This window comes from Rana temporaria, chromosome 5, assembly GCF_905171775.1.
Source record: "Rana temporaria chromosome 5, aRanTem1.1, whole genome shotgun sequence".
Taxonomy (NCBI): domain Eukaryota; kingdom Metazoa; phylum Chordata; class Amphibia; order Anura; family Ranidae; genus Rana; species Rana temporaria.
In genome coordinates this window covers 69,198,723-69,218,742 of record NC_053493.1, presented here as the reverse complement: position 1 = coordinate 69,218,742, position 20,020 = coordinate 69,198,723, and the positions used below count along the sequence as shown (strand labels likewise).

Genomic DNA, 20,020 nt, shown 5'->3' with positions numbered 1-20,020 from the left:
TACGACGGCACATACTTACGCGGCGTATCTGGAGATACGTCGGCGTAAGTGCTTTGTGAATCCGGGCCATTGTTCACAAAAGTGGTCCATATCACTTCATTATGTGACAGACGCAACACTTGCTAAAATTGTCTAAAAACATTAGATATTCAAGTTTTTTGGTCGCAGACAAAAGCAAAATACAGTAGGCACTCAAAATCATTTAGATGCAAAAGGTAGAATATGATTTGCGGCTGATTTGTACACATCTGCAACGGTGTGATATAGAAACAGATGAGTGATTGCAGAATAGAAGTGGTCCATCGAGTCTGCCCCGTTTTTTGTTATATTTTTATACATGTGTTTTTTTTTTTTTATCTTGAGTATAGATCTGTTTGTCCTGAGCATGTTTGAATCCGCTGTTGACTGAATCGCTACCTACCTCTGCTAGAAGTCTGTTCTAATAATCAACTACTCTTTCAGGAAAATATTATTTTCTATGATTAGTTTTGAACTTTCTTTCTTGCTAGTTTGAGGTCATGTCCCCATTTTATTTATCTTGGCTTCATATTGAAAATCCTGAACCTTGAACCTTGTTCACCCCCTTGATGTATTTAAAGGAGTTGTAAAGGTACAAAAAAATTTTTTCCCCCTAAATAGCTTCCTTTACCTTAGTGCAGTCCTCCATCACTTACCTCATCCTTCGATTTTGCTTTTAAATGTCCTTATTTCTTCTGAGAAATCCTCACTTCCTATTCTTCTGTCTGTAACTACACACAGTAATGCAAGGCTTTCTCCCTGGTGTGGAGTGTCGTGCTCGCCCCCTCCCTTGGACTACAGGAGAGTCAGGACGCTCTCTACATTGCAGATAAAGGCGCTGTGTGTTAGTGAGCGTCCTGATTCTTCTGTAGTCTAAGGGAGGGGGCGAGCACGACACTCCACACCAGGGAGAAAGCCTTGCATTACTGTGTGGAGTTACAGACAGAAGAACAGGAAGTGAGGATTTCTCAGAAGAAATAAGGACATTTAAAATCATAATGGAAGGATGAGGTAAGTGAAGGAGGACTGCACTAAGGTAAAGGAAGCCATTTAGGGAATTTTTTTTTATCTTTACAACCCCTTTTAAAGGTTTCAATCGTGTCTCCCCTTCTCCTTCTTTCCTCCAGACTGTAAATATTACGTTCCTGAAGTCCCTCCTGATATGTTTTATTCCTGAATATAGAGCGTAACTGCCCCTATAAATTCCCCCAATGTAATTTATAAAGGGCTATATTAGAATACCCTTTTATTGTTTTTTATTTTATTTATTTTTTTCTTCGCTGTTTTGCAGCACGATGAAACCTGAGAAGACCATGACGCGTGTAACAAAGAGGCGACAAGGAGATACAAAAATCATTCAGTACCTTTGGACCTCCATAGAAGTCATCCGGAACCAGAAACAGATTGCCAATATTGATAGGATTACCAAGTAGGTTTAAGAAATGCTTTCAGTAGATCTACCGTAATTAACTTATTAGTAATATTTGTCACAGTGAAAATTGTAGCTAGTAACATTAATTTTACCAGTATTAGGCAGGCCATACACGGGTCGAATTTCGAAAGAATTTTCTTTTGAACATCAGAAAATGTGTAAGTTTTTTTGATCCGATGATGCCACCATTGATTTCGAAATTCGACCAACCAAGCCTTCAATTTCACCTCATGTTGCTAAAGAAAAGACGTTTCGTTGCTGGGAATCTTCTTTCTTTTCCGGAATTTTCTTTTCTTGCACATGCGCATTTCTTTTCCGATTTCATTTCTCGCATGATTCTCCCATCATTGATTAGAAAATCGTTTGTCTTTCAAAAAATTTCCAACATGTCCGATTACTCAAGTTTGATGGCCGCACAAAAATTCTTGGATAAGATTTTCTAAAGAAAATTATTTTGAAATTCGACCCATTAGTCTGTACACAAATGTTTTAATATAAGGGGTTTTTAAATCTGTAAATTTTGATAAGTGCATATATTCATTATATATTCATTAGTAAATGGAACTGAGAACTGACCTATATACTGTGAGTCAGTTTATTGCAGAACATGAGACAAGATTGCATGCATGTTGGTTGTTGGTAACGTTTGAACAGAACCTTTGGGGTTCATTTACTAAGGACAAATAGCCTGTTTACTTTGCGAGGGAACTGTCCTTTAGCTTTTTGATTGTGGTGAAAATTCACTGTGCAAACAATACCCATTCACATGCAAGTTAAAAAAAAAAAAGTGTTTTTGCTTAGAAACTGCAAATGAGTAGGGCTTCACCCCGTTTTTTGAGTTGGGGTCACTCAACTTTCGTGGAGGGAAAAAAAGGACAAATAAAAAAAATATATATAGCACGTACAATTGCGTCACAAGTCATATTGTAATGGAATGTTATTTAAAATGACAGCACTATAATTTTCGATGAAATGCAATATGGCTACCTGGAGGCGTTCTGTACACAAAATGTGTACAGAACAGCAGCCCCTCCAGATATGTAATTTCCTGCTTGCATCACCTGCAACAGAAATATAATTTTTTCTAAGATAGGCCCTGCAACTTTCCTCATTAGAGCTTTGCAGGTGCAGCAGCAGGTTGATAATTAAGAAACCTCTCCCATTAGATTATCTGTGCACATGGACACAGAGAAACACACAGGGATTTCTTCAGAATAACAAAAGGTAGGAATCTGCATCAAAGTTGGTCAAAATCCTTGTAATGTACACAGATCACCCAGAGGAGAGTTTTTTTTTTCTTCTCAACAAAAGTGGAGTTACTCTTTAAAAAGATTGTAAATCTTCCTTCCAGCACGTGTTTTTACCTGCATAAGATTTGCATTGATCATGTTGTTTCATGGTGTGTTGGCCTGTACACCGTGTCTATAGTGGCGTTTGTGTTCAGACTTGATGCATGCAACATAGCACTGCACAGGTTATTGCATGGCCTCTGTCTGTAGTCTGAGAACTGACATTTCCTGTGAAGAAACTACATATCCTACAATCCCTGGGTCTTTCAGTGTAGTACTGGTGCATTTGAGAGCTAAATGGCAATTCGATCTGACACAGACACAAACAGGCAGAACAATTACTGAGATCTCAACATGCTGGAATATGTGTTTACATGACATTATCACTCCCACATTTGGAGGAAATGGCTAGATATGCACTAGACTCTGTAATGAGGAACATGAAGTTGCCTGTCCCTCTGGTGACTAGGGACAAGCTAACTGCAGCTTAAATCAATCAGCCATGACACTGCTGCTGTCAACGGCAGCCACAACATGTGAGCCTATCATTACTAGACAAACAAACACAGGGAAAATACCTAGTTAAAACAAAGTCATTTGAAATTGTAAAATGCCTATTAAAGCGGGAGTTCACCCATAAATGCTGTTTTTACCCTTAGATGGATGCTCATTTAGTCTAGGGGAATCGGCTAGTTGTTTTAAAATCCGAGCATTACTTACCGTTGTAGAGGGCGATCTTCTCCGCCACTTCCGGGTATGTGTCTTCGGGACTGGGCATTCCTTCTTGATTGACAGGCTTCCGAAAGGCTTCCGACGGTCGCATCCATCGCGTCACGAGTAGCCGAAAGAAGCCGAACGTCGGTGCGGCTCTATACTGCGCCTGTGCACCGACGTTCGGCTACTTTCGGAAAATCGTGACGCGATGGATGCGACCGTCGGAAGCCTCTCGGAAGACTGTCAATCAAGAAGGAACGCCCAGTCCCGCAGCCCATACCCGGACGTGGCGGAGAAGATCGCCCTCTACAACGGTAAGTACGGTAATGCTCTGATTTTAAAACAACTAGCCGATTCCCCAAGACTAAATGAGCATCCATCTAAGGGTAAAAACAGCATTTTACCGGTGAACCTCCGCTTTAAGGTAAAATTTTCTTGCAGTATGAACAGCATATTTTTGCCTTTAGTAAATCACCCCATGTCCTTGTTGCCAGTGAAATAATAATTTTCAGCAAAAGTGTGTTTACAAGTGATTTATTATAGTAGTTTATGGTAATTTATGGTTCTTGTAGTGAAACTTAAAAAATAGTGCCCTTATTTCTATTTGACTTGAATGAGTGAAATGGAACTGTACAAGCACCCACATATTATGGGTTAGTATGTTCCAAGCTTTCTATGATGTAGTAGGTCAGTAAAGATTGCGTAACGTGGCACTAAACCCTCCTCTCCTTAAAAGCCAAGGAAGCTGCCATCACCGCCTTTGTTTGATCCACAGTTGCCATTGTGCTACACATGTGATTAGTTATGACGCCAGCCATTTGATAGCTTTGCAGTTTAGTAGAGAGCACAAGCAACCATTGCAGTTATTATTCACAGCATGCCTTGAATGTAACTGTTTTGGGAAATAATTAAATTGATGGGGGTTAGTTCCACCTTAACTTCAGACAGGATCGCAGATTTGTTGGTTACATTTAAAAAATTAACCGACAGACCTGGAACATTTCCACTAGTGGGTACTGACTCTGATTTGACAGAACACTGCTTTAGCTCAAACGGTCAGTGTTTTATGATTTACTTTGCTGTGAATTTATAGTTCAGTCTCTTTTTATGTTTCTCACTGTAAGTACATTAACAGATATGCAACTTTTAGACCTTTGTGAAGGCATGCAAACCCCCCAAGCCCTGTTTTATTGCATGTGTCTGGTTGTTTTCCTCTTGAGGCAAGTTACAACTTGGTGATGGTGCTGCTGGGTTGTTGCGTATTTAATTGCCAGAGTCAGATACCTTGATTGTAACTCCAGGTAGTGTCTCAGTTGGCAGTATGGCCAGTTTTTGCATGCACCTCTAGAGTAAGCTTCAGAGCATGTCTAATGTATTTTGGTTTAATGCATTGACTATTTTTCAGTTAATGCATCTTTTTTTATATACTGTATATTCTCGAGTATTAGCCGACCTGAATATAAGCAGAGGCACCTAATTTTACCACAAAAAAATGGGAAAACCTATTGACTTGAGTATAAGCCTAGGGTGTCCATCTGCATGCCTCACTTTGCCTCACTGTGTCCATGTGCATGCCTCACTGTGCTTGTGCCCGTGCCTCACTGAGCCTGTGCCTCACTGTGTCCATGTGCATGCCTCACTGTGCCTGTGCCCGTGCCTCACTGAGCCTGTGCCTCACTGTGTCCATGACTAGACTTTTATGTTTAACATAGGAGTATATAGAAGGGGTGCCTGGTTTCAAAAAATCGGTGCTCCCCGGCCGTAGGTCCCCCAGACAGCAAACTTTGCACACCTGTAGAGGAGAACTGGGGCCTACGACCGGCCAGTACGGAATCGCCAAATTTACAGGAGAAATTACCGTTCAACATTGGAGTCTATAGAAGGGGTGCCCGACTTTGAAAAATTGGTGCTCTCCGGCCATAGGTCCCCCGGACAACAAACTTTGCACATTTGTAGAGGGAGATTGTGGCTATATGTGTAAGTTTGGGGTCCTTGTTGTAAATATATTCCCTAATTTTCCATCCCAGTGACTTCACAAGAAGTGGTGAGAAACCTACCTGGTAGGGACATACCAAGAAACATGTGAGGGTTTACATCTTCCCTTATCTGTCCAAAATGGAAAAGGGAAAAGTTTTGACCGGCATTTCACTTTAAACCGCTGCATTTGTTGTAAATCAATTCTTTATTGGAATTTGTGGTAGGATATTTTTGAGATATTGGGATTCTATATTGTTAGGTGTCATATGATACAAAGTGATGAGCAGTCCTTTGGCACCAAGCATCCCTCACTACCTTCTCCACAGTCTCTTAGATACAATGTGATGTAGTTCTTGGACACAAGCCATCCCGTTAAATGGTAATTTATTGTTTATTGATTACTTTTTACCCAAGAGCACGGTTTCAGCCTCATAATTGAAATATTTCTCCGGCAATGGAAGGAAGTTCATTAAAGTTGAATTTGGCTCGGTTAGAAAATAAACCACTTCATGTGTTGTACCTCTCACAGGTCATCCAGTAAATTTCAGTAATAATCGAGGTGACATATTATACAGAGCAGACATTTCAGTTTCATGTCTAGAAAAGCCACCAGAGAGATTATCTAGGGAGCTGAACTCCGGGTTTTATTAAACTAGAAATGTAGTTTGCTCCGCTCTTCGGTTAGACCTGTGTTTTACCCCTTTGTCTTTGAACTTTGAAATTCTGATAAAGACTAAAACCAAGTATTGCATGGAAGGTTGTCCTTTCATGTTTCTTGTGTGTCATATGTTTTTCATGTGCTTTATTCATTGTAATATTTCAGTGGAAATTTGGTTAAAAAAGACCCCCTCCACTACTTTTCCTGAAATCATGCCTGTGCTAGATAGAAAATTATTGCAGTGAACATTATTATTTTAAAGGAATAGTACTTAACTCTAATGGCTCATAACATACCTGTTACTTCAAATACTTTATTAGTTAACAAAGCCTCTTCTATGGCCCACTACACAGTATAATGCAATTTATTTTGTTACAGGGCCCTGACTATAATGTCTTAAAGTGGTTGTAAAGGCAGAAGATTTTTTTATCTTAATGCATTCTATGCATTAAGATAAAAAGCATTCTGTGTGCAGCAAAACCACTGCACAGGGCTGGTAAGTATTATATGTTTGTTATTTTTAACTAGAAAAAACTAAGACTTTACAATCACTTTAAGCCTGGTACACACTATAAGTTTTCCGTTCAGCCCAGTGGGTTGGACAGGAAAAAACTGATGGGAAAAAACGGTCAGAGCTGCTGTATTAACAATTCGACATTAGTATAGCAATCTCTCCCACTTAGCCGCTGTGTTCTGACAGGGGGACGGCCCACCCTCACCAGAACACTCCGGTCAGAGCTTTCAGCCATTTGGCCAGCTTCTTTCGGACCAGCTACCATAGCTGCATGTCGAACAGTTTTTATTGAATCCGGCAAAATTGCCTGGCATTCGGCCCATGTGTATGGGGCTTTAGTCTGGCCAAGTGCCATTAGGACAATCCAGCCTGGCTAGTTGGCCAGTAGGCATGCACCCATTGGACAGGCGAATGTTAGTTAGCCTAACCCCCCCCCCCCCCCCCCCAATCTCACTGAGTCAGATCTATAGTCTTCCAATCAGCAAAGCTCATGATTACCAAGCTGTAGTGGCTCTGCGGGGGGGCAGGAGACGAGCTGATTTAGGGAAGCTGGAGCTGCTTTGACAAGCCACCAGTAAGACTTTAAGCACTTAGTATTTTAATGTGTTTTGTATCATTTGTACAGACTTTTGTTGGGGTTTATAAGTGTACCAGGCTAAAAAAAGGCTTGGCTACAATAGAAAGTTCTACCTCAATTCTGGTCTTCTGCTTCATGAGAAATAATCTGACTAATGCCTTGGTATCAGACAAAAAGTAAAGAATATGTAAAGTGAACAGGTTTTTATACATCTTTTGATTTAGGGAGCTCTTTTTGCGATAGAGGTGTATGCAATTCTATACAGTGCATCCAAAAAGTATTCACCGTTCTTCACTTTTTCCAAATTTTTTATGTTACAGCTAGAGCTGCCCGATTCTGGATAAAATGAGAATCACAATATTTTTGCTTGGCACAAAAAGGTCACGGTTCTCTCGTGATTCTCGGCATAACATCATCCTTCATATTCTACAAAAAAATTGGACCAACTTTTCTTTTCATTCGTTGAAGTATTTTTTCCTAAATAATTGCTTTAGAAATACGGCTGCGCAAATACAGTGTGACATAAAACATTGCAACGATCTGCATTTTATTCTCTAGGGTCTCTGCTAAAAAAATATAAATGTTTGGGGGTCTAAGTAATTTTCTAGCAAAAAATACAGAGTTAACTTGTAAGCAACAAGTGTCCAAAAAGGTTTAGTCTTTAAGTGGTTAAACTGACCTCATTTACAAACTGAAGTTCATTCCTTTGATCTAAAAGAACAGAGTGATACATTGTTTCTCTTTAACGCTGTTGATAAACATTTGCGGGCTGAGTGTTTTTATTTTTATTTTGACGGCTCTGCCCTGCTCGGCTCTAAACTCACTTGTTTAACATGAGTCGGGGACATGCTCTATTAAGATCGTGGGGGGGGGGGGGGTTTGAATCGCGATAACAATTTTTTAATGATTAGTCGTGCAGCTCTAGTTACAGCTTTATTCCAAAATGGATTCAATTCATTATTTTCCTCAAAATTCTGCAAACAATACCCCATAATGACAACGTGAAAGAAGTTTGTTTGAAATCTTTGCAAATTTATTAAAAATGAAATAAATCACATATACATAAGTATTCACAGCCTTTGCCATTTTCTATAACTTGATTGGAGTCCCAACTGTGGTAAATGCAGTTGATTAGACATGATTTGGAAAGGCACACACCTGTCTTTATAAGGTCCCACAGTTAACAGTGCATGTCGGAGCACAAACCAAGCCATGAAGTCAAAAGAATTGCCTGTAAACCTCAGAGACAGGATTGCATTGAGGCAGAGACCTAGGGAAGGGTAGAGAAACATTTCTACAACATTGAAGGTCCTAATGAGCACAGTGGCCTCCATCATCCATAAATGGAAGAAGTTTGGAACCACCAGGACTCTTTCTAGAGCAGGCTGTGTGGCCAAACTGAGCAATTTGGGGAGGAGAAGGGCCTTAGTCAGTGAGGTGACCAAGAACCCGATGGTCACCCTGCAGAGCTCCAGCGTTTCTCTGTGGAGAGCAGAGAACCTACCATAAAAACAACCATCTCTGCAGCACTCCACCAATCAGGCTTGTGTGGTAGTGATCACACGGAAGCCACTCCTTAGTAAAAGGCACATGACAGCCTGTCTGGCGTTTGCCAAAAGGCACCTGAAGGAGACTCAGACCATGAGAAACAAAATTCTCTGGTCTGATGAAACAAAGCTCGAATTCTTTGGCCTGAATGGCAAGCGTCATGTCTGGAGGAAACCAGGCACCGCTCATCACCTGGCCAATACCATCCCTACTGTGAAGGAATGGTGGTGGCAACATCAAGCTGTGGGGATGTTTTTCAGTGGCAGAAACTGGGAGACTAGTCAGGATTGAGGGAAAGATAAATGCAGCAATGTGCAGTGACATCCTTGATGAAAACATGCTCCAGAGCCCTCTGGACCTCGGACTTGGGCGAAGGTTCATCTTCCAACAGTACAACTATCCTAAGCACACAGCCAAGAAAACAAAGGAGTGGCTACTGGACAATTCTGTGAATGTCCTTGAGTGGCCCAGCCAGAGCCCAGACTTGAACCGATTGAACATGTCTGAAGAGATCTGAAAATGGCTGTGCCACAACACTCCCCATCCAACCTCATGGTGCTTGAGAGGTCCTGCAAAGAAGAATGGGGGAAACTGCCCAAAAATAGGTGTACCAAGCTTGAAGCATCATACTCAAAACGACTTGAGACTTGCCAAATGTGCTTCAACAAAGTATTAAACAAAGGCTGTGAATACTTATGTACATGGGATTTATTCATTCTTTATTTTTAATACATTTGCAAAGATTTCAAAAATTTTCTTTCACGTTGTCATTTTTGGGTATTGTTTGTATAATTTTGAGCAAAATAACGATTGTAATCCATTTTGGAATAAGGCTGTAACATAACAAAATGTGGGAAAAGTGAAGCGCTGTGAATACTTTCCGAATGCACTGTATGAAAATTTTATTTTCAGTATGGGGCTGCTGTAGTTTACAACAAAAAAAATGAGAAGCAAGTTAAACGAAATATTATTTAAAATATATAAATTAACAATACGATTAGCTATCTACTTGTGTCAGTATTTTGCTTTTGCCTGCACTAGTAGGCTGAAGAGCTAACAATTAAAATTAGGCTTTGAGCTGTTGAGGAGGAGAAGAGGAGGATCCAGGCTGCTCTGGGCAAAACAACTGCATACAGTAGGTACAGGGGGAAACTCGAAAAATTTGAATATCATGCATAAGTTCATTTATTTTACTAATGCAACTTAAAAGGTGAAACTAATATATGAGATAGACTCATTACATACAAAGTAAGATAGTTCAAGCCGTGATTTGACATAATTGTGGTGATTATGGCTTACAGCTCATGAAAACCGAAAAAAACACAGAAAATTTGAATATTGTGAAAAGGTGCAATATTCTAGGCTCAAAGTGTCCCACTCTAATCAGCTAATTAAGCCATAACACCTGCAAGGGGTTCCTGAGCCTTTAAATGGTCTCTCAGTCTGGTTCAGTAGGAATCACAATCATGGGAAAGACTGCTGACCTGACAGTTGTGCAGAAAAACATCATTGACACCCTCCATAAGGAGGGAATGCCTCAAAAGGTAATTACAAAAGAAGTTGGATGTTCCCAAAGTGCTGCATCAAAGCCCATTAATAGAAAGTTATGTGGAAGGGAAAAGTGTGGAAGAAAAAAGGTGCAGAAGCAGCAGGGATGACCGCAGCCTTGAGAGGATTGTCAGGAAAGGGCCATTCAAAAGTGTGGGGGACTTTCACAAGGAGTGGACTGAGGTTGGAGTCAGTGCATCAAGAGCCACCACACACAGACAGATCCTGGAAATGTCATATTCCTTGTATCAAGCCACTCCTGAACAACAAGAAGTGTCTTACCTGGGCTAAAGAAAAACACACCTGGTCTGTTGCTCTGTGGTCCAAAGTCCTCTTTTCTGATGATTGCAAATTTTGCATCTCATTTGGAAACCAAGGAGCCAGAGTATGGAGGAAGAATGGAGAGGCACACACTGCAAGATGCTTGAAGTCCAGTGTGAAGTTTCCACAGTCTGTTGATTTGGGCATCCATGTCATCTGCTGGTGTTGGTCCACTGTGCTTTATTAAGTCCAGGGTCAATGCAACCGTCTACCAGGAGATTTTGGAGCATTTCATGCTTCCTTCCGCAGACTAGCTCTATGGGGATGCTGACTTCATTTTCCAGCAGGACTTGGCACCTGCCCACACTGCCAAAAGCACCAAACCTGGTTCAATGACTGGGATTACTGTGCTTGATTGGCCAGAAAACTCGCCTGACCTGAACTCCATAGAGAATCTGTGGGTCATTGCCAAGAGAGACATGAGACCGAACAATGCAGAAGAGCATCCTGGTCTTCCATAACACCTCAGCAGTGCCACAGGCTGATGGCTTCCATGCCACGCCGCATTGAGGCAGTAATTGCTGCAAAAGGGGCCCAAACCAAGTACATATGCATGCTTATATATTTCAGAGGTCCGATATTGTTCTATGTGCAATCCTTGTTTATCGATTGCATGTAATATTCAAATTTTCTGAGATTGTGGATTTGGGGTTTTCATGAGCTGTAAGCCAAAATCATCACAATTATGACAAATCACGGCTTGAACTATCTCATATATTCGTTTTACCTTTTAAGTTGCATTGGTGAAATAAATGAACTTTTGCACAATATTCAAATTTTTCGAGTTTCACCTGTAAGTATGACATTTTTTGTTATTTTTAAACAAAAAAAACAAAATTCTAATATCACCTTAATTATGGTCGCAGCCACAGCTCCATGGCCCCATATGGGAAGTATCTGTGTCTGTATGAGTGTGTGTTGTGTTTTTTTCCTGAAATTTAAAGCTTTAAAGGAGTGAAGGCTGTTACAATTTTTTATATAATTTAATACTGAATGCTGCATTTTAGTGGAATGTCTATTATGGAAGGAAATAGCGTACACAAAACTTAGCATTCTTTATTGTGTGTTTACCAGGTACATGACCCGGGTCCATGGTATGCATCCGAAGGAGATCACAAGGCAGCTTAGTCTTGCAGTTAAGGATGGACTGATAGTGGAGACACTAACAGTGGGGTGCAAGGGGTCAAAAGCTGGAATTGAACAGGAGGGTTACTGGTTACCAGGGGATGAAATCGTAAGTAGTGATTCTAAAATATTTTCCCTTATTGATATGTTCTTAATAACAAAAAAAGTGCTTTGTGTTCCATGATCCTGGGAGATATTTAGGAAAGATAACACGAAACTGAGGAAAATGTCACAGTTTGTATTTATTTATTTGTATGATTGTGCCACTCTTTTGTGTTTGCTGCTGTAAAATCTGTGTGTGTGTGTGTGTGTGTGTGTGTGTTTTTATCTATAGCATGTTAATTTCACATCATAAGTGCAAAGAGCAGTTATAATCTGATGAACTGAGCCAACCAGATTATTTAACTTGTACAGTTGTACAGTGCCTTGAAAAAGTATTCCACGTTGTGTCATGTTACAACCAAAAACATAAATGTATTTTATTGGGATTTTAAGTGATAGACCAACACAAAGTGGCACATAATTGTGAAGTGGAAGGAAAATTATAAATAGTTTCCAACATTTTTTTACAAATAAATATGTGAAACGTGTGGTGTGCATTTGTATTCAGCCCCCCTGAGTCAGTACTTTGTAGAACCACCTTTCACTGCAATTACAGCTGCAAGTCCTTTTGGAGATGTCTCTACCAGCTTTGCACATCTAGAGCGTGAATTTTTTTTCTCATTCTTCTTACAAAAATAGCTCAAGCTCTGTCAGATTAGATGCAGAGTGTCTTTGAACAGCAATGTTCAAGTCTTGCCACAGATTCTTAGTTGGATTTAGGTCTGGACTTTGACTGGGACACATGAATATGCTTTGATCTAAACCAAGGGTCCTCAAACTTTTTAAACAGGGGGCCAGTTCATGGTCCCTCAGACTGTTGGGGGGCTGGACTATAGTTTAAACAAATATGAACAGTTTCCTATACACACATCTTATTTGCAGTGCAAAAAAACAGGGAAAAAAAAACTATTTAATATTTAAAATAAAAAAACAATTTTAATCAACATAAACTTTATTATTATTTCAGACTCCCCTCCCCATCACAGATGCCCCTCCCCCAATCACAGAACCCCCTCCAGATCACAGAACCCCCTCGTCGCAGACCCCCCCCCCATCAGAAAACACCCATATCAGGTCATCTATCACAAAGCCCCCATAAAAGATCCCCCATCACAAATCTCTCCATCACAAAGCCCCCCCCCCCATAACATACACCCCCATAACAGATCCCCCATCACAGTCTCGGCCCCATCACAGTCTCGGCCCCATCACAGACTCGGCCCCATCACAGAGCCCCTCCATCGATATTACACTTCTATAATATCACAACACCCCTCCCTGCTGCTACCTTAATCACACAAGACGTGAAGCAGGGCAGGTCCGGACAAAGGGCGGGACTTTGCAAGTGAAAGGCAAGGGAATGTCCCGTTGCCTAGTAACTCATCACCTGCTGTCCCGACCTAACATGTTTCTTGTCTTGTGTAATAAAGGTAGCAGAGGGGAGGGGGATTGCTGCAATGTTAAAGGGGCAGTCAGCGGGCCGTATGCGGGCCATAGTTTGAGAACCCTTGTTCTAAACCATTCCATTTTAGCTCTGGCTGTATGTTTAGGGTCTTTGTCCTGCTGGAAGGTGAACGTCTGCCCCAGTCTCAAGTCTTCTGCAGACTCAAGCAGGTTTTCCTTTTCTAAGATTGCCCTGTATTTGTCTCTATCCATCCTCCCATCAACTCTGACCAGCTTTCCTGTCCCTGATGAAGAAAAGAACCCCCACAACATGATGCTGCCACCACCATGGTTCACATGGGGCTGGTGTGTTCAGGGTGATAGTTTCTCGCAAACTGCAAACGGGACTTCAGTGCATTTTTATAGCACTTTTCGCTGTGAAAATGACAATGGTGCCAAAAATGTGTCAAAAGTGTCTGATGTGTCCGCCATAATGTTGCAGTCACGAAAAAAAAAAAAACGCTAATAGCGTTTACTAGTAAAAAAAAAAAAATTATTAATAAAAATGCCATAAAACTATCCCCTATTTTGTAAACGCTTTAACTTTTGTGCAAACCAACCAATAAACGCTTATTGCGATTTTTGTTTACCAAAAATATGTAGAAGAATACGTGTCGGCCTAAACTGAGGGAGAAAAAAGTTTTTTTTTATATTTTTTGGGGATATATTTATTATAGCAAAAAGTTAAAAATATTGAATTTTTTTTCAAAATTGTTGCTCTATTTTTGTTTATAGCGCAAAAAATAAAAACTGCAGAGGTGATCAAATACCACCAAAAGAAAGCTCTGTTTGTGGGAAAAAAGGACGCCAATTTTAAATGCATAGAATGCATTAAGGTGAAAAAAACATGTACCTTTACAACCCCTTTTAAAGTACAAACAGGTTCATTGTGAGTAATGATCCATTATATTTCATATTATAACTTACTGTGTTCCCAGATCTCTATTTCTATATCTGCTTGGTGCATTTGGAGCAAACATGCTTACCTAAAAATGTCCCTTCAAATAGTTCAGTGTTAACCTCCCTGGCGGTATGATTCTTTCAGAAAAAACATGCTGAAAGCAGTACCATTATTTGCAAGGAAATTTGGCGTTTTAGATTGTAGGTCTGTCATTTTTAGAAATAACTCACTTAAATCTGACCAAACAAGCTTCTAATAGGCATCCCGGGTATGACATTTTTTTAAAAACAAAATTATAAATTATAATATAATAAATAATTATAAATAATTATAACAAATAATAATATAATTATAATAAAAATTATTCAATAATGTAATCAAATCAAAATCACTGAAATTTGCTCAGTTGCAGAATTGTTGCTGTCATTATTTTTTTTTTTTTATGACGAATTTCCCCACAAATCGCTATCACACAATTCTGCAAGTGATTATAATTTTATTATCGCTGTTTTTTAGCTGATCTAAAACTATTTTTGACATAAAGGGACACTTTTGGTTGCTATGGACAATCAACAGTTTGCAGGGAGAAAGAAACGTTTTTATTATATAAAATGACATGCATGACACAGGACAGACCACTAGGGACAAGGGGGGTGTGTTTTTTTTACATACAGTACTGTAATCTATAAGATTACAGTATACTGTATGTAAGGTGTTTGTTTACTTTTTTGAATTTGGCGCCGTTCTCCGTCCCCGTGCGTCGTAACGTCGCAGGGAACGGAGATCGGCGTCACACGGAGGCACTGTGTGAATCGAGCGAGGTCCTGCTCGCTCACACAGCGCGGTGGCATCGCTGGATCCAGGGACAAGGTAAGTAAAACTCCCTGTACATCCAGCGAGGCGAGCCCGAGTCTGACTCGGGGTTACCGATCCTTGCCCAAAAATCTCACCCCGAGTCAGACTCGGGAACACCGCCCAGGAGGTTAAAAAGGAAAGTCCTATCTACACAGACCCATAAATAAACTCCAAATGCACAGATAAAAGCATATATTTGAAATTGCTTACCTGCTATTGGTTTTGTAAATCTGTTCAGTCTTGTAAGGGTTAACCACTTAAGACCCGGACCGTTATGCAGGTAAAGGACCTGGCCCCTCTTTTGCGACTCAGCACTGTGTCGATTTAACTGACAATTGTGCGGTCGTGCGACGTGGCTCCCAAACAAAATTGGCGTCCTTTTTTTCCCCACAAACAGAGCTTTCTTTTGGTGGTATTTGATCACCTCTGCAGTTTTTATTTTTTGCGCTATAAACAAAAATAGAGCAACAATTTTGAAAAAAAAATCAATATTTTTAACTTTTTGCTATAATAAATATATCCCCAAAAAATATTTTAAAAAACCTTATTTTTTCCTCAGTTTAGGCCGACACGTATTCTTCTTCTACATATTTTTGATAAAAAAAATCCCCTATAAGCGTTTATTGGTTGGTTTGCACAAAAGTTATAGCGTTTACAAAATAGGGGATAGTTTTATGGCATTTTTATTAATAATTTTTTTTTTTTTTTTTTTACTAGTAAACACGATCAGCGTTTTTTTTTTTTTCCGTGACTGCAACATTATGGCGGACACTTTTGACACATTTTTGGGACCATTATCATTTTCACAGCGAAAAGTGCTATAAAAATGCACTGATTACTGTGAAAGTGGCAGTGAAGGGGTTAACCACTAGGGGGCGCTAAGGGGTTAAGTGTGCCCTAAGGGAGTGATTCTTACTGTAGGGGGGCGTGGCTGGACGTGTGACGTCACTGATCGTCGTTCCCTATAATAGGGAACAGACGATCAGTGACAAGCCACAGAGAAGAACGGGGAAGGTTTGTTTACACTCGCCTCGCCCCGTTCTTCAGCTCCTGTGACCCGATCGCGGGACACCGACGTGATCGGTCCTGCTTGCGTGGTCACGAAGCTTCGAACCGGGTTGCACGCGTCCCACGGCTGGGCACTTAAAGGGCAACGTACCTGTACCCAGCAGTGCCATTCTGCTGACGTATATCTGCGTTAAGCGGTCCACAAGTGGTTAAAGTGATTGTAAAGTCTCGTTTTTTTTTTTTTTGTTTTTTTTTTTTAATAAAAATAACAAACATGTTATACTTCCCTGATCTGTTGCAGTGGATTTGCATAGAGCAGCCTGGATCCTCCTCTTCTTGGGTTCCTCTTCTGTGCTCCTGGCCCCTCCCTCCAGGGTTCTGTGTATGAAGGAACTACACGTCCCAGCATCCTTTGTGGCTTGTAGTTTTCAATGAATTACTACGGCACTGTTTATTGAGTCTTCCTGTCGGTGTGAAACTTCCTAGCCATATGATGTACAGCCAGACGTCTCACACTGACAATCCACAGGAGACCTGCATGGCATCAGCAATCTGCTGATCACTGGTGCAATGCTTTCCAGGCTTCTGAAAAGATAGTAATTTATTTTTTTTTTTTTTTACCTGCAAAAAAATGTGCATTTATTTTTTAAAGTGAACTTATCCTTATTAGCAATACAGCTTGATTGCTAATCTACCCACACCCTCCTGATGGGATGCCATCACACTTGCAGCTTTCTCTAACCCTGCTGTCTTTTCTGTCATGAAATATAACCTAATTGGCTCCACAGTGCTCCTCATCCATCTTTTTTGGTTCTGCTCTTTAATGGGTTACAGAAGACTAAAGCCAGCCACACATGTGTACTTCTCTCTTGTTCAGCCATGGAAAAAATGAAAGAGAATCACTTTATTTCCTTCATCTATGCTCAGCAGCGTGAATGTAGAAATCTTCGCTGCCAGCTATTGTATTCATACAGCCTCAACCGCCACTTGAATAACAGTGAGTGCATTCGATTGGAGAGCCCAGTGGTATCGACATGGAGCTTTGTATCGCCAGCTTAAAGCATATCTATTGTCAAAATGCAAAATCGTTATGTTTTTCCAGATTAGGTTTCAATTATTTCAAGCTGTCAGCTTACTTAAAGTTGTGAAGATCCCCACACATTTACTCCTATTAATTCTGTGACACATATTCACTATGCTCTGTGGGTAGAGCTGCACGATTAAATGTTAAAAAAATCACGATCTCGATTCAAACGCCCCCCCGCGATCTTAATCCAGCATTTCCACAATTTACGAGTGCAGAGCCATTCTCTGCTCAGCTTGCAAAAGAAAAAAAAATAAAGCCAGCTGGCAAACTTTCACAACATTGCTAACAGCCGATTCACACAGGTGCAACACGACTTCTAGCACGACTTTGGGAGGCAACTTGGATACGACTTGAGTATGAATCAGGCAACTTCAAGTTGCCACCAGGACAGTACAAGGCAACCTTCAAGTCGCCTCCAGGACAGGAGGCTTTCCAGTGGCCAATCAAACAACAATCGGCTCTGTGGGAGGGAGGGGGAGGGGTTTGCCTGAGAAATGTATATTATCTTCCTGTATTGTTGCTTTAGTTAAGACAGTGATCCGACTTCTGAGGCGACTTCCATTGAAATCAATGGGTACAAGTTGCCTAGAGGTCGGATAAAAGTAGTACAGGAACCTTTTCTGAAGTCGGAGCGACTTCAATAGTGTGTATTAAGATGGCTCCCATTCACTTCCATTTATTTTCTCAACCAGACGACTTGGGGCAACTTAGGGGTTGCCCCTGTGTGAACCGGCTCTCAGTGATGAGAGATAAAAAGAAACATTGTATCATTTGGTTCTTTTAGATCAAAGGGGTGAACTTTGGTCTGCAAATGAGGTCAGTTTAACCACTTAAAGACTAAGCCCTTTTATGACACTTGTTGCTTACAAGCTAAAATCAGATCTGTGCCTCAATACAGTCCTGTCTCGGAGGTCTACAGAGAATTCCTTGGACTTCATGGCTTGGTGTGTGCTCTGACATGCACTTTTAACTGTGGGACCTTATAAAGACAGGTGTGTGCCTTTCCAAAGGATGTCCAATCAACTGAATTTACCACAGTTGTTTCTACAACTTGATTGGAGTCCATCTCTAAGATGATCAGTGGGAACAGGATGCACCCGGGCTCAATTTTGAGTGTCATGGCATAGGATGTGAATTGATTGATTGATTTAATAGATTTATAGTGCGCCAAATACTGGCCCGTCAGGGCAGTTTTTAAGCGCAAGAAGCATAACTGAAGATAAATAAATCAAAACGGGGAGTGAAGGAAATAGAAAAGAAAGATCGAGAAGGGCAAGAAAGACCGAGAAACAGATCAACAGAAAACACCAGAGAGAACTAACATAACTCGGCATACTTTTTCTCAAAAAGCCAGGTTTTTAGCTTTTTACGAAAGGCCATAATAGAAGGTAGTGACCGAATGGAGGCACGGAGATTGTTCCATAGAGCCGTAGCTCTCACAGAGAAGCCCCTGCCCCCAAAAGTAAGCAAACGGGCAGATGGACAAGTGACAAGACCAGCTGTTAATGATCTGAGTGCTCGTGCCGGAGCATATCGCGTTATCAAGGAATTCAGATATTGCGGGCCCATCCCATGATGAGCACGATAGGTGAGACAAAGAGCCTTAAACTCAACGCGATCTACCACAGTGAGCCAGTGCAGTGATCGCAGGGTAGGGGTAATATGCTCCCGCCTGTTTAGGCCGGTGATTTGTCTGGCAGCCTGGTTCTGTACGAGCTGAATTTTCTTCAGCCACTTTAAAGGCATGCCCAGATACACAATGTTGTTGAAGTCAATCCGGGAGTTGACAAGAGATTGAACCAGAACTTTCCGGTGGTTCTGAGAGAATAGATTTTTGACCTTTCTCAGACACCTAATGTAATACAGTGCGTTACGGATACATTGATTGACTTGGGGTATCCAATTCAAATTACAGTAAAATATTGTCCCCAGGACACGGACTTGATTCACCGGAACAGGACACGATCCAAGGCTCGTAGGCCAATTCCCCAGAAAGACCGATGGATCAATACGTCGCTGGATCAATACGTCCGAAAATAAGAATTTCTGTCTTTTTAGCATTTAGACTGAGGGAATTGTGATCCATCCACTGTTTGATGTCTAATAGACAAGAAGCGAGCTGCAGACCGGGAGCAGGGTCGGATAGGCTGTCAACGCCCAACTGGACATCGTCTGCATACAGCCAGTTAAACCCTGCATGGGTGTCCAGCAGATTCGCAAGCGGCCGAAGATGCACATTAAATAGCCATGGCGACAGGGCCGAGCCCTGAGGCACCCCACAACTCAGGGTGCTGATGGCAGATAGGAAAGGACCGGTTTTGAACTGAAAGGTCCTGTGAGTGAGGAAGTCTAAAAGCCAGTGTAAAGCAGAGCCTGTAATGTGAAACTCATCCCGCAGCCTGGCAATCAACATAGCGTAGTTTTACAGTGTCAAAGGCCGCGGAGAGATCAAGGAGCACCAAGGCAGACGCCCCCCCCCCCCCCGCGTCCCTGACCCCGAGCAGCTTCTCTCTGGTAAAAAGGACCGTGAGCTCGATCCCACGGCCCGGACGAAATCCGGACTGCGAGTCGTGAAACAGACCCTTTGTCTCTGAATGCGACTGAAGTTGGAGAAAAATTTCGTATTCCACCAGTTTGGCCAGGAAACCTTTAGCTGAAATGGGTCTGTAGTTGGAAAGACAACCAGGGTCCAGATTGGGCTTTTTTTAAATTGGTAAATGAGGTCAGTTTGACCACTTAAAGACTAAACCTTTTTTGACAGTTGCTGCTTACATGTTAAATCTGTATTTTTTGCTAGAAAATTACTTGGAACCCCCAAATATTATATATATTTTTGGCAGAGGCCCCAGAGAATAAAATGGCGGTTATTGTATTATTTATGTCACACTGTATTTGCGCAACGG

At 41.1% G+C, this 20,020-nt stretch overlaps 1 protein-coding gene across 3 annotated transcripts in view; it reads left to right on the top strand.

The window, feature by feature from the left end:
* Positions 1-20,020, top strand: part of ZMYND11 (zinc finger MYND-type containing 11) — a 128,778-nt gene that overhangs the window by 49,324 nt on the left and 59,434 nt on the right. For 2 of the 3 annotated variants that reach the window (XM_040352685.1, XM_040352686.1), the window contains exons 3-4: positions 1,310-1,447; positions 11,671-11,830. In XM_040352685.1, coding sequence (XP_040208619.1) covers positions 1,314-1,447; positions 11,671-11,830 — 294 coding nt within the window. In that variant the 5' untranslated portion in view covers positions 1,310-1,313. Of the gene's footprint in view, positions 1-1,309; positions 1,448-11,670; positions 11,831-20,020 lie in introns of those variants that run through there. The other variant, XM_040352689.1, reaches the window with a different exon arrangement.